We start from the raw sequence: 13073 nt of genomic DNA, 5'->3' as shown, positions 1-13073 counted from the left end.
ATCGCTTGGCAATAAAAGGTGGCTGCCGAGCTGTGGCTGTGTGTGGCGGCCTGGTAAGCCTTACCAAAAAATTCCGAGTTGGACTGTGCCCTCTTGAGCAAGACCAAAGAAGTGACCAGTATCTGCCAAATCGGCCACTTTTTGCTCCTTTAAGCGGGCTCCACTTCTAGACGCCTGTGGCTTTGCACCGTGACCCAGTTGTACCCCAAATGTACCACGAATACAGAGGCCGAGAATGAGGCTCGTCAATCCTGCCACTATCCCATTAACTACTGTCGACCTCCGATGGCATCAAACCTGGCATGAGCTGACCTAGAATATAATCAACAGTAAGTTGCAAGGTAAAGAACCTACTGATGACCTACTGATGATGAGACAGCCAATATCGCAAGAATATCCTTATAAGTACTGAGGGATCTATAAGAATAGGTAGGCCGTCAGGCTATGTCACGGGCGTCAACTAACAGTAAGTAGCGGGCCAAGAATGCTGCCGCAGACTTGTGTCAAATCGCGACTCTATTAAGGATATTAGAGGAGTTGGTTATGTGACAATGGAGCTTATGAGTAAAGTCGCTGTATATACTGGACCTATGAATACTCGCGACCCCATCCTTTGGCCACTAGACAATGATGCCTCAAAGTTTGTTCAAAGTGCGGAATCTGCGCATTCGATCGATGAATTAAGACAGGTAGGAAGCTCAGCATCAATCACAGGTTTTCCACTGACAAGTGTAAAGCAGCCACTGTTGAACCGTAAGACAACAAAGGCGGATAGTGACGATATAAAGGCTGATGTATACATGGCTGAATTTTCAGTCTTCAGAGGACATAAAATTTGCAAATACTGTGGAACTCATTCTTAATTAAAAGGCCCAAATTATTTGATGTTTTAATCTCGACTAAAAGTGTCTCTCCTAGAATTACATTCTCCTTGCCCTCAAAAAAACTTGTCCCCAACCCCAGCCCCAACCTCAAACCGCCAACCTAAACCGCTCGTAATCCACCCTTTCCCCCATATTCCATATCTATCTAGTAATTTTATTGAACATTTTTGTGTTAGAGCTGCTACCCATCGTATCATTGCCCGCGTGTGGGCTGAAGGAAAAGATACATTCGCTGTCATCGTCACTTCCTATGAGGTCCCAATCCGAGCCTATATCTAGCGGTGATATTGGGCTGTCTTTGTAGCTCTGCTGATGAGTCTGATTACTCTTACTCTTTGTTTTACAAATGGCCAGACTTTTTTCGAAATCAGGCGTTGCTTGATGACTCAATTTATGAGCTGAGTGGGGACTTAAAGTTGTAGGCACAGCTATGGTTAGATCGTGGTAGTTTAAATCTCTTGTCCGAGTAAGCGGCATCCGTATTGCATGATCAGGGATCTCGTTTGAGAATCTGACCCCCAGGTCACCACGTTTTCTAGCACATTGCTGCTTCCTTTAGTGCTGCAGCCGCATAGCACGTCCTCGTCATTAGCCAAAGGCCAAATTTCGTCAGACATCCAAGAGACACTCCGTTTCAGTCTCCCAAAAACCTTCAGGGTGAGAAAGTTATCACAAGGGCTGGTGGAAATATCCTTGGCGTTTGAGGCGATGATGTCATCCTGGGGTACGGATGCCGCCCGTAATGGATTGCTGGACGAATTAGTTTCTTCCATGGCTTCAGGACAATCTATCGCTAGAGGTGGTGGTTGACTTCTCATTAGAAGACGGGTGCGCATAATTAAATGCTCTTCAACTCTGCACTAAGGGCTGTCAAATTTATCAGTATGGCAAAGATGCACATATCATGTTTTTTTGCGAATCCTTGTATACTGCAAAACTGCCTCTTTGCCACATTTTGATCCATGTAGAAGACGAATTGGGTGTTGCTGGTTTTTTAGTTAGTTATTTTCAGCAGTGTCCATTTCCAGACACTTGTGGTTCAGTAGTATGTTGAACCGCCGATTCTACCTCCCTCGATATCTCCCTGGTACAAGCCATCTGCAAAGCCACAACAAGCCACAGGGAAAAAAGCTAGCGACAATTAATTTGTCTTCTACCGTACAGTCAAACCTCGCCAAGACGATCCTCTTTTAGCCGATAACCTCTTTTGTGCGATATTTTTCCACGGACCGATACTTTTACCATACAAAATACGATTCAATGATCATTGTCTTTTCCAACCTGTTCATCGTCTTAACGTGGCCATTAGACACCCAAAATGCCTCGAAAAAGGCCGATTACAGTCGACCAGCAGCGTGCCCTTCGACACTGGGCCCACCAACAAGTTCCAAAGCCAACTCAGTGGCAGTGTATCGAATGGTTTGAAAGACAATATCATCACAAGTTAAGCCAGTCGACTATTTCTGAATCACTAAGTAGCAACTTTGAGGCCCTTGATAAGAACCAAGACACTGGAATTCAACGCCGTCAACTAGGCCAGTGGCCAAAGCTAGAGAATATCCTTTGGGAGTGGGAATCGGATTGAAGAAAAAGGAGGGTTTACAACTGGCGATATACTACAGCAGAAGGCACAGCAGATCTGGAAACGACTGCCAGAATATGCTGGCCAAGAGTGCCCATCGTTTTCTACTGGCTGGCTCGAAAAATTCAAAAAGCAGCATCATATACAATCACGACAGTGGTTTGGAGAGGCGGCATCAGTTCCGGAAAATGTCGAGGAAGAAATGAGGGCACTACGGACAATAGCAGGGGAGTTTCAAGAAGAGGATATATACAATATGGACGAAACTGGACTCTTCTGGAAGATGATGCCATCACGAGGCCTGTCATCGCAACTCCAATCTGGTGTGAAGAAGAATAAGACTCGGATCTCCCTGGTTTTCTGCGTCAACGCTACTGGAACAGACCGACTCCCTATTTGGGCAATTGGCCATGCAAAAGCACCTCGAGCACTACAACGAATCAATATACCAACAATGGGGGCACAATGGAAAGCGAATAAGAAGGCTTGGATGACTGGAATACTTATGAGCGAATGGCTTCAAGCCTTTTATCAGCATATTGGAACTACTCGGCAAATACTCTTAACAATGGACGGCTTTTCAGCACACTATACAGGGGCTGAGCTTAACCCTCCTCCCCCTAATATCCGCATTTGTTGGCTTCCAGCTAACAGTACCAGTCGTTTCCAGCCTCTTGATCAAGGAATTATTCAAAATGTTAAAGCTTATTATCGACAACATTGGCTTCAGTTTATAATCGACACTATTGATTCAAATCAAGATCCACAGAAACTTATGAATCTTCGACTCGCTCTTCGCTGGATTATTCGTGCTTGGAATACAAAAGTTTCAAACACTACGATATACAACTGCTTCCGGAAATCTACACTTGTTTCAAATCCAATTAGCCTTCCAACAATAACGATGCCTACTGGAATACAAGAACTCTACAACCAAGCGATAACTACAGCATCAATTACAGACTCAATGGCTATTTCGAACTTTCTAAACCCTGTGGAAGAGGCTAGAGCAGTGGAAGGACAGACTACCGATGAAGAACTACTTGAGGAGATAATAGAGGGGCAACTTGGGCATCAGAACTCTCAAAATGATGACGAAGAGGAGGAGCAGCCTGAGCAGCCTGCGCCTACGGCAAAGGAGGCCCAGGATGCCCTCCAGATACTGATTGAGTATTCTGAAGGCCAGGATGCTCTTACTACGGGGCATATACGGGCACTAGAGTGGCTGCAAACAGCCATTGAGGCTATTCGAGCACAGTCACAGCAGCAGGTTACGTTAGATAGGTGGTTTACATAATATTACTCTATATAACGATATATATGATAAGATGATGGAAATGCTTGCTACGGATGCCATCGTCTTAACAAGGGTTTGACTGTATTTAGCATAAACGAAAAGTAAATACAGTAGAAGGCGAATTAAGTGTCGCTAAATTTATACTTAAATTTATTTATAGGCTGCAGGGTAAGTCTGTGGCTTGTTGTGGCTTCGCAAATACATGTACCGTGGAGGTACCGAAGGAAGTACGTACCGAGTGAGGTAGAATCGGCGGCTCACCCCACCACTACTGGCCCTTGCCCGACTTGTCCAGGGCACGTGGCTTTTACATGGAGTTTCTACCCATGAGAGTCCCTTTACAGAACCACAAAATGCTTCATGTACCTTAAATTTGTACAGCATCATGGCCCCAAACCTCGGTCCCTCCCAGCACCGCCTAATCCATGACATAATACCTGACAAGAAGCTCAATACTTGTGAAATGGCTGTTCTGACCCTGTGACCCAACTATAGTCGCCACTTGCAATTTATACCTTGGGTTCGATTACTTCACTTCAATTCTATAGCGGGACTTTTAAATCCCATGACAAGGATGACGTCATCTCATCACGGATTGTCTTGCAAATTAACTTTAATGAGTGGTCCAACATCTCGAAGATAAAGGAACAAGTTGTAAGGATTTAATCAGGGCTCAAACCTTGGAGGTGGGTGGGAATAATAGAGAAAAAACTTGGGACATTTTGTAGCACTGCAAGTCCACATAGATCTCCACGGACATAACCTATAAAATTACTAACGTGAATTATACACATGCAGTACATCCTTAAGTCATTCCGTTTAATAATGGTCTAACCACTCTTCACGAGGCTATCTTCGCACTTAACATGCTTTGAGTCCCGCTATGCTCTTCGAGTAAGCAGAAATAGTGCCTTCTACATGCTAATGTAGTTGGATGATCTTGGCCAAGGGCAATTTCATAGCCGTTGCATGCTCTCTGATAGAGTTCCGCGGCAGGCTCATAACGTTGCTGGGAATCTAGAAGGAAAGCCAAGCAGTACACGCTGGTGAGCGTGTCTGGATGGCTGGCCCCGAGCTCCCTCTCATACCCTTCCAGCGCTCGTCGGACTCCGCCTCCTCATATCTTCCCTGCCTCTGTAGCAGTAACGCAAGGTCGCTCACGCTGGTGAGCGTGTCTGGATGGGTGACCCCGAGCTCCCTCTCTCTCCCTTACAGCGCTCGTCGGTTCATCGACTCCGCCTCCTCATATCTTCCCTGGCTCTGTAGCACTAACGCCAGGTTGCTGACGCTGGTGAGCGTGTCTGGATGGGTGACCCCGAGCTCCCTCTCTCTCCCTTCCAGCGCTCGTCGGTTCATTGACTCCGCCTCCTCATATCTTCCCTGGCTCTGTAGCACTAACGCCAGGTTGCTGACGCTGGTGAGCGTGTCTGGATGGGTGACCCCGAGCTCCCTCTCTCTCCCTTCCAGCGCTCGTCGGTTCATTGACTCCGCCTCCTCATATCTTCCCTGGCTCTGTAGCACTAACGCCAGGTTGCTGACGCTGGTGAGCGTGTCTGGATGGGTGACCCCGAGCTCCCTCTCTCTCCCTTCCAGCGCTCGTCGGTTCATTGACTCCGCCTCCTCATATCTTCCCTGCCTCTGTAGCACTGACGCCAGGTTGCTGACGCTGGTGAGCATGTCTGGATGGGTGACCACGAGCTCCCTCTCCCTTACCACTATTGCTTCTTGAAGTATAGGCTCAGCGCGGATGGCCTCGCCTTTTAGCATATAATACCAACCTGGTATTTATTGCTGCAACACGTAGCAGATCTTGCTGATCAGTCGCTTTGGACGACATGACCGTTCTTACGTGAGGAAGCAGACTCTGGCAGTCAGACCACGTTTCATAATCTCCATCTGGGAACAGTCTTGCTGTAATCTTGATCGCCTCACCCCGCCATTTCTCTAGCTGTCCGTTCAACTCTACCCACTTCCTGGTCGACAGCTGCACCAGTCGGTGCATCTCGAACGAACCGCCGCCAGATTGCTCTCGGATCAGTGAGAAGTTGAGCAGTGGCGCAATACTATTCTCAAAGAGTAACTGGTTTGTGTTATTATGTAGCAGCCGCTCGGGAATACTTTGTCTGTCAAACATGATCAGTGCAAGCAGGTCTGCAGCTTCGGACTCAGTCCGTTGGATCTGATTGAACGAAATCTGCCATGTCATAATCACCGTGTGCCTGATACTGTGATCGCGTGCGTAATAGCCAGTGGAATACCTTCAAGTGTCTGGGCCAGCTCCTTTAAGTCTGCTTCCGAACACTTGTCTGCTGGTATCTTCGCCTTAAGCAAATCAACCGAGTCCTTCTCTTCCATTGGCTCTACTGGTACAAGCTTTCCAAACGTGTCGACGAGGTTGTCGGCCGCAGCCGAGTTACGCGATGTGATAAGGATTAATCCGTTTCGCGAGTGAGGAAGAAATGTCTCCAGTGGTGGCTGCGGGTTGGTTGCTTGGTCATGCGGAGGGGCGCCCCTGACGACATCGTTATTCCCAAAAAATACGCTTCCATCGTCGACATTGTCCAGTATCATATGCCACTGTCTGTTAGTTTCATCTGACAGCCAATTATACACTAGACGTAGCACGTTAATCTTCGGATCGTCTCGCCCTGGAAGCTCAAGACTCTCCGCCATCTCTTGATACGCTTGTTTGAACCGGGTCTTGGTACTTGCATGAATACTGATATTTGCGGTCGGTGCTTCCGCGCTCGGTATGCATACTCATGGCGATTTGAGATTTCCTATGCGCATTTAGCCGCCGTGAAGATGGGTGTGATAAAAGGCCTACCCAACTCCTCCAAGACCGACTAGTGCATGTCTCCTATGCTTTTTTGGCGCCTCCTGCTGGCCTCCTAAGTCTAGTTGACCTAGAGTGTCTTCTCGACCAACAAAGTGCTCGTCTCGCGAGAAGGGAACTATAAATTGTTTGGCGAGTGCTGGATAAACTGAGTGATGAGCAGCATAATGCATTACTGATACATGGTTACGTACAGAATCTATCCTTGTTATTGACCGAGTTCGTTTCCCTGCTCGGCAGTCCGGTCCTTACGAACTGCTTTAGAACTCCACAGATCTGGCGGTAACGCGCATCATCTCTGCTGCTACATCTAGCCATTTCCATATGATTTGCGTCGATGGTCTCCACCGTTTCTTGTTCCCTGGCGAGATCGAGCTTCGAGGAAAAGTTGTCCACTACCTGTGCTACATATTAGTTACTGCAGCTCTATAGGTTACAGTCTGGTATCTTACTTTGCTGTCTAGACCTTTCATGCCGGAAATCCCCTTCGCCTCTTGGAATGAGTGAACTTTGATAGCGCATTTGGCAAGTATAGTCTTAAACTCCTCGTGAATATTCTCCAAAACCTCATCATTGACTTCAAGCATTTGTACAAGCCGTTTGTTCGAGTCTTGAAGGGCTATGCTCGCCAAGTTTGATGCGATCACCCCCCAACCAGCGTACGTGCTTCCTCGATGTGGCGTCCCAAGAAAAACAATCAGCTTTGTCCGTTGCAGATTGTCTCCGATCTATGTAGTGCCTATATCAGTGTATCAATAGCTGCGGCCCTTCAAGCTGCACGTGTGGGGTCTCACATCTTTCGTGATGATTCCACCAAGACTATGCGCCACGAACACAACCGGATCCTGTGTGGACACTCGTTAGGCTTATTTATAGAGATATAGAGCAGCCTGGCATGCCTCATTATCAATATCCCTCTCCAACCTGACAGCGAAGTCCCGGCCATGCTGTGAAATACTGTTCTGGTTGTTTGCCTGGAAAAGCCCACCAATGACGTCTGCGTTGTACCCATACGTCCATATTCGAGCCTGGGGAAGGTCCGGCACGAGATACTCCTCTGGCCAGAAGATATCTGATGGTGGAAAGGTACTCGTTGCCTCTTGTCGTCCGTCTCTTTCTTGCTCTTCTTCACCAACACCACTTCAGATGGCGTTGGTCCCCGCTAGCGCCTTTGCTCTCGGAGAGCAGTGTGACTCCCTCCCGGTGAATATTCGCCATAGATGGTACCTCGACAGTTGAGATGTGTTATGTAAACATAGGCCGAGTTAGAATGCGATAGCAGCCAAATCATGAGCATGGGGAAGTCTTGTCATGGCTGAGTGAGGGCTTGGCATTTCTGGTGGTCCCATCCCACATCACGGTAATCTTAATCCTTTTACATCCACCCCTGCCAACACTCTGCCACACCTGTGGCAATTAAGGGAGGGACTCCGGCCCGCACCGCTGTGGATTGACAGTGCGCATTATCCGCTTTGGCCATTGGATCCACTGCACATGTCTGCGATGAATTACCTAATCGTCATATCGGACTGTGAGCTTCGTTCACAGTCCAGATAAAATAGTTACTGAAGTATTTTGTGGTTCTGTAGAGGGACTCTCATGGAAGCCCGTAGAAACCAGTAGAAACTCCCGAGGGAATGGCCACGTGGTGTCCTCTTGCCGACGACAGGCGACAAGCAATGTGGCAACGATCTTGCCTTCTCGCCTCAATATTTGTCGACTCAGAAGCCACGCTATCATGGAAAGCATCGATTTTGACTGGCTAAATGGCGATTATGCTTTAAATATTAGTACCCCCGTGGCTTCGACTTCTGGCAGCCCCAGAGCCAGCCCAGCCGCCGAACGAGTCGACCAGCCAAGTGGTGAACGTGCGCTACCACTTCTCCGACTCAGTGGTTGGAAAAGCGACAAGCAGTATGACAAGAACAACCCCATTTGCATCCACTATGACTTTCAGTGGAAAATCTCCCAACGTGAGAATATCAGAGCTAGGAATGTTTGTTCAGACACAGATCCTGATCTCGTCTTGGCTCCCAGCGATTTTTGGAAGGTTAAATTCCAGGCACAACTCGAAAGCCTTATGAAAGAAATGAAAGACGAGGGTAAGTTCCCAGGAGATATTTATACGTGTGACGAAACGATTATCGAAATATCTATCGAGCGGAGCCGTCAGCGCAGCCTAACGAAATGATACAAGAAGCTCGCCATCAACTGGCAGGAGCTTGACAACCACCTAGAAAGCCTCAGTGACTTGTTTAGCAAGGGGAGGAAGATAGCTTTCAGCATGGAGTTTGTTTATAAGGAGGTTACTTGTGATTCTACAATGGCAAAGGGCAAGAAAAAGAAGAAAAGCGCTACAGAAGCCCAAAAGCTCCAGAGAGCCGCTGACGCTGGTCTTTGGACCCGAATATACGAGCATTACCGTTGCAGAGGCAAATACTGCAAGCAAGGACCTCACTGCTGGTCAGACGAACGTGGAAACCATCATAGACTGCTGCCAGGCCAGCTAGAGGAGATTGTCCGTCATATCAAAGACAACATGAAGGAAGGGGAGACAGAAGAGGATGTCGATATTGACATCAAGATTCCGTCTAGTATTCTCAAAAACATATTGGATAATAGCCGCAAGCAGAAAGCAGATGGCTTAACTGACTGTCGTCATTGTAAAACCCGTGCCTCAGCCCATAGTGAGGGTTGCAATACCAGGGACGTAGAAGGGGATAGACATGCTAAACTTGAGGAGTACTGTACCTGGGGCCTGACACAAGTTGAGAGCGACAGATGGCGAAGTGCGCTGCAGATTGCGAATAAGGTTGCAATGGATCAGTTCCTAGAATTAAACACTATTCTGCAGCACCCAAAGGTAGTCGCCGAACTAATGGTGAAGCATGGGGTGAAACCAGGCATTGCACTGCAATTTGTGAGCAACGTTGAAAGATTTCAGCGGGAGGAACAGAAGTCTTAATTAAGAATGAAAGGATACAGTATTTTCTAGGATCTATTTTACAGTATTTGAGTTTTATTTGGGACACTGTGTAATAGATATCTCTGCATGACGAAAGTGATTCTCTGCAATGTGCTCATCGTCACCTACTGTAAAGCGTAAGCCCAAGGTCTCACGGGAGTCCAGGGAACCAGGTCAGGAGGCAGGAAGGTATCGTATTCAGTAAGCACAATAGGTCTACATATATACAGCGACTATTGACTGGAGGCCTCCTTCCGAGGTCTCCAGCCCCTTTTATCCAGGAACCCCCTTGCCCTCGGTAAACCAGGGTTTCTCCACAGTAGGGCAACGCCTTGGGTCGTCCACGTGAGGGCACGTGACGGCCCTGCCTTACAATTACCCCCCCTCTTAGGGGAATTGCACTCAATTCCCAGGTTCGCAGGTAGGGCTTGGTACCCTCCTGGCTTGTTTGGACTTTCGTTTTGCCCCAGGTGGTGGGCTTGTTTGGGTGCGCGCTTGGTAGGCTGGTCTTGTGACCCCCCTTGTTATGTGTTGCCGCGGCCACCCCCTTTGTTATGGGTCTCGCGCCAAACTCCTACTTCCTTCCAAACTTCCTATCGAACTTCCTGCCACCTTCATCCTCAACATCACCTTACTTCGCCTTTCGCCCTCAATCTTAGTCCCAACCTTTGGGGCCTACACAGTTGCTTGTTTCTTTAAGGTAATCACTTCCTTTCCACCTGGATTGCAGGAGCTTATCGTTACGGATAGATCTCACATCGTCCAACCCTCATCATGGCTCCCAAGCCGAAGGGGAAGGCTCCAGTTACTACACCTCGCAAGCGACCAGCGGCCCAGATGTCCAGCTCTCCCGAGTCGCAGGCGCCCGCCATGCCTGTTCCTTCTGTTGTCGCCTCCTCCACATCACGTTCTCGCACTGTCCATCCGTATCATTCGCCTGAAGTCGAGGACGAAGCTGAGGATCTCGAAGGCTCCGTCGTTCCTGAGTCCGAGTCCTCGTCGTCGTCCTCATCTGAGGACCAGGGTTCTGATTGATCGTTCCCATAGTTTGTAGGGCCAATACCATTACGTTGTCCCATCCTTGCTTCCTTGTGCATGCTTCCTGTGATATGCCTCGATTAACGGTAGCCCTACGTCATGTTTTGGCACCCATTGGTCGTCTGCGGCTGTATAACCAGCCCATCTAATAAGGTATTCCTCTCTCTGGCCCCTGCCTCGTTTGATTATCCTGTGGTCTATGTCATACTGACATTCGTTGCACTCAGTTTGCTATCAAACTCAAGAGCAAACTTGGAAATCTTCTCCTCAAACCTACAAGTCACTATACATATTTTGGCTTATCACACCAACAACAAGAGCAATACTACTCAACGATTGCTACAACCATCTATGATTCATTACATGTCATTGCTCCTTAGTTACTGGGCCGATATTACCACATAGCATATCTCTACAACCCTCTATGATTCATTACATGACATCACTCATACTACCACATGACATATCTCTACCAACTAGAGGCCTAGGAGCATGAACGATAACTCTAAAAGCTCCTATGAACCTCTATGATTCATTACATGTCATCGCTCTTTAGTTACCCACAAGATTGGTTAAGTTATGACATAATTTGTCTATGACATAATTTGTCTATGACATAATTTGTCTATAGGGGTACTCTGACCTTGGACCTCCTTTTACTTCCTATAGGCTACGAACCTAAGAGATGGTTCTATGGGATTCTCTTACGTCGACTCAGTTACCAAGCCTGGTAAGTCATGGAAAGTCTTGGAAAATGAGAGAACTACACTCCTTTAGCATAAATAGGATTGCCCTTTCCTTAAGAAAGGGCAAGCAGACAATACAGTAAATCGACTATCACATACTTCCACGTCTTTTCCAAGCTTCCAAGCATTCATCTTGTTACTCCTTGTTTCTGAAAAGTCAGTGAGGTGTTAACCTCTGACTTACCCCTGAGTTCCCAGACTCAACATTTGTTGCAACTTGTCTGAACCACTTCACTACATCACACACCTGATTGCTGCGTTGTGGAATAGTCTAAGCTACAACCCTTTGGCTCTGTTTTCTAAGACAGTGTGTTGTCTTAGTAAATTCATCCCTTCCTTGGGGTGGCTAGATTCTCACATCTGGTGCACCCACCATTACAGTCTAGGACCGCTTCTACTTGGTATTCTTCCTCACCGTCCACAATTTCTGGGCTAGGTGGAGGGTTGGGTTCCTCTGTGTTTTTCCAATACCTTTCTAGTAAGGACACGTGGAACACGTTGTGAATCCCCTTATACCTTGGCGGTAGCTTCAACTGGTAAGCCTGCTTACCGATGCGCTGGGTAATCTCATACGGGCCAAGCCAGCAGTGCCCAAGCTTCCTACTTGGCTGGGTGGTTCTGATATTCTTGGCTGAAAGCCATACTTTCTCTCCTACCACGTACTGCATTGGCTTGTGCAGCTTGTTGTAGCCTCGTATTTGGGCTTCCTTCGTCTGTTTCCACGCCTCTTCGAGCTCCTGTCGCAATTCTAGGATCAGGTTGATGCGATCTTTCGCGACTGGCACTTCCCTTCTGGTGGGGTCATCCTCGATCCCTTGTCTTAGGTCTATATTGATGCCGTATCGGGCCTGGTTTGGCGACATCTGGATGGAATCGTGGAAGGCGTTATTGTAGGTCAATTCCGCGAAGTGGAGGAGTTCCACCCAGTTGTCTTGGTGCTGATTACAGTGGATCTGCAAGTAGGCTTCGATATTCTGATTCTGCCTCTCGGTCTGGCCGTCGGATTGAGGGTATCTGCTCGAGGACGGGAAGATTTCGCTTCAGTGCATTCGTAGGGCGATGGATTAGTTGTCACGTATCCAGTCTCGTCGCTCCTGACGACAATTGGCCAATCTTCTCAAGGCACCATGGTGGGCCCCACGCCAAATCTAGTGGTATCAATCAATCAACCAATCAATCAACCAATCAATCAATACGACAGTTTTGCAACCATGCACGACCATGTAGAAACTGTGGACGCAATCAGAGTGCTTGTTTAAACAGCCTTCGTAGGTAAGGCCATAAACTTGCTAGATCGCATGTGGGAGTGACGTGGCAGCGGACGTATCCGGTCCCAACCGTTCCACTAATCCATCAGCGCCCAATATTGCTTTCACCAACCCTTCAATCGATTATCCGCCGCAGGCATAAATAGGCTCTTTCTAACTCACGACTTGTCAAGTAAAATATCCGACCAGCAGTCTTCAATCTTCACGTTCTTCCATCAGAGCACTCTTCAATCTTTTACTCTGAATCTCGAAGTATGTGTGGCAGACTTCATGCTTTGCTTTTGGAGCTAAACAATAGCCATATGCAGACCTTAAAATGCCCAACGAGCAGGAACCCCAACCCGCGCAAGCGGCGGCTCAAGCCGAAGCAGCGAAGAAAGCTGAGGCCGATCGCAAGACCAAGGCTGACATCACGAAAGCGCTTACTGATCAGACAACCGTTCGCCAGTTGTCAAGC

General features: G+C 47.8%; 3 protein-coding genes across 3 annotated transcripts; 2 read left to right on the top strand and 1 right to left on the bottom strand.

The window, feature by feature from the left end:
- Window positions 1–4780: 4780 nt before the first annotated feature.
- Window positions 4781–7186, bottom strand: VC83_03636 (uncharacterized protein; the record flags this gene model as incomplete). Its single annotated transcript, XM_024467280.1, has 8 exons — window positions 4781–4925; window positions 4977–5515; window positions 5613–5886; window positions 5976–6340; window positions 6447–6543; window positions 6591–6738; window positions 6794–6998; window positions 7052–7186. The coding sequence occupies 8 exons, from the start codon at window positions 7184–7186 to the stop codon at window positions 4781–4783; spliced, it is 1908 nt and encodes a 635-aa protein (XP_024325980.1).
- A 1151-nt stretch (window positions 7187–8337) lies between these two features.
- Window positions 8338–9564, top strand: VC83_03635 (uncharacterized protein; the record flags this gene model as incomplete). The annotated part of the gene is made up of 2 exons (XM_024467279.1): window positions 8338–8701; window positions 8837–9564. The coding sequence occupies 2 exons, from the start codon at window positions 8338–8340 to the stop codon at window positions 9562–9564; spliced, it is 1092 nt and encodes a 363-aa protein (XP_024325981.1).
- Window positions 9565–10338: 774 nt separating this feature from the next.
- Window positions 10339–10618, top strand: VC83_03634 (uncharacterized protein; the record flags this gene model as incomplete). Its single annotated transcript, XM_024467278.1, has 2 exons — window positions 10339–10550; window positions 10612–10618. 2 exons carry the CDS (start codon window positions 10339–10341, stop codon window positions 10616–10618), a joined length of 219 nt encoding a protein of 72 aa, XP_024325982.1.
- Between the last annotated feature and the right edge of the window lie 2455 nt (window positions 10619–13073).

This window comes from Pseudogymnoascus destructans, assembly GCF_001641265.1.
Source record: "Pseudogymnoascus destructans isolate 20631-21 unplaced genomic scaffold scaffold_6, whole genome shotgun sequence".
Taxonomy (NCBI): domain Eukaryota; kingdom Fungi; phylum Ascomycota; class Leotiomycetes; order Thelebolales; family Thelebolaceae; genus Pseudogymnoascus; species Pseudogymnoascus destructans.
The sequence above is the reverse complement of the archived record's forward strand: the minus strand, read 5'-3'. Positions and strand labels throughout refer to the sequence as shown.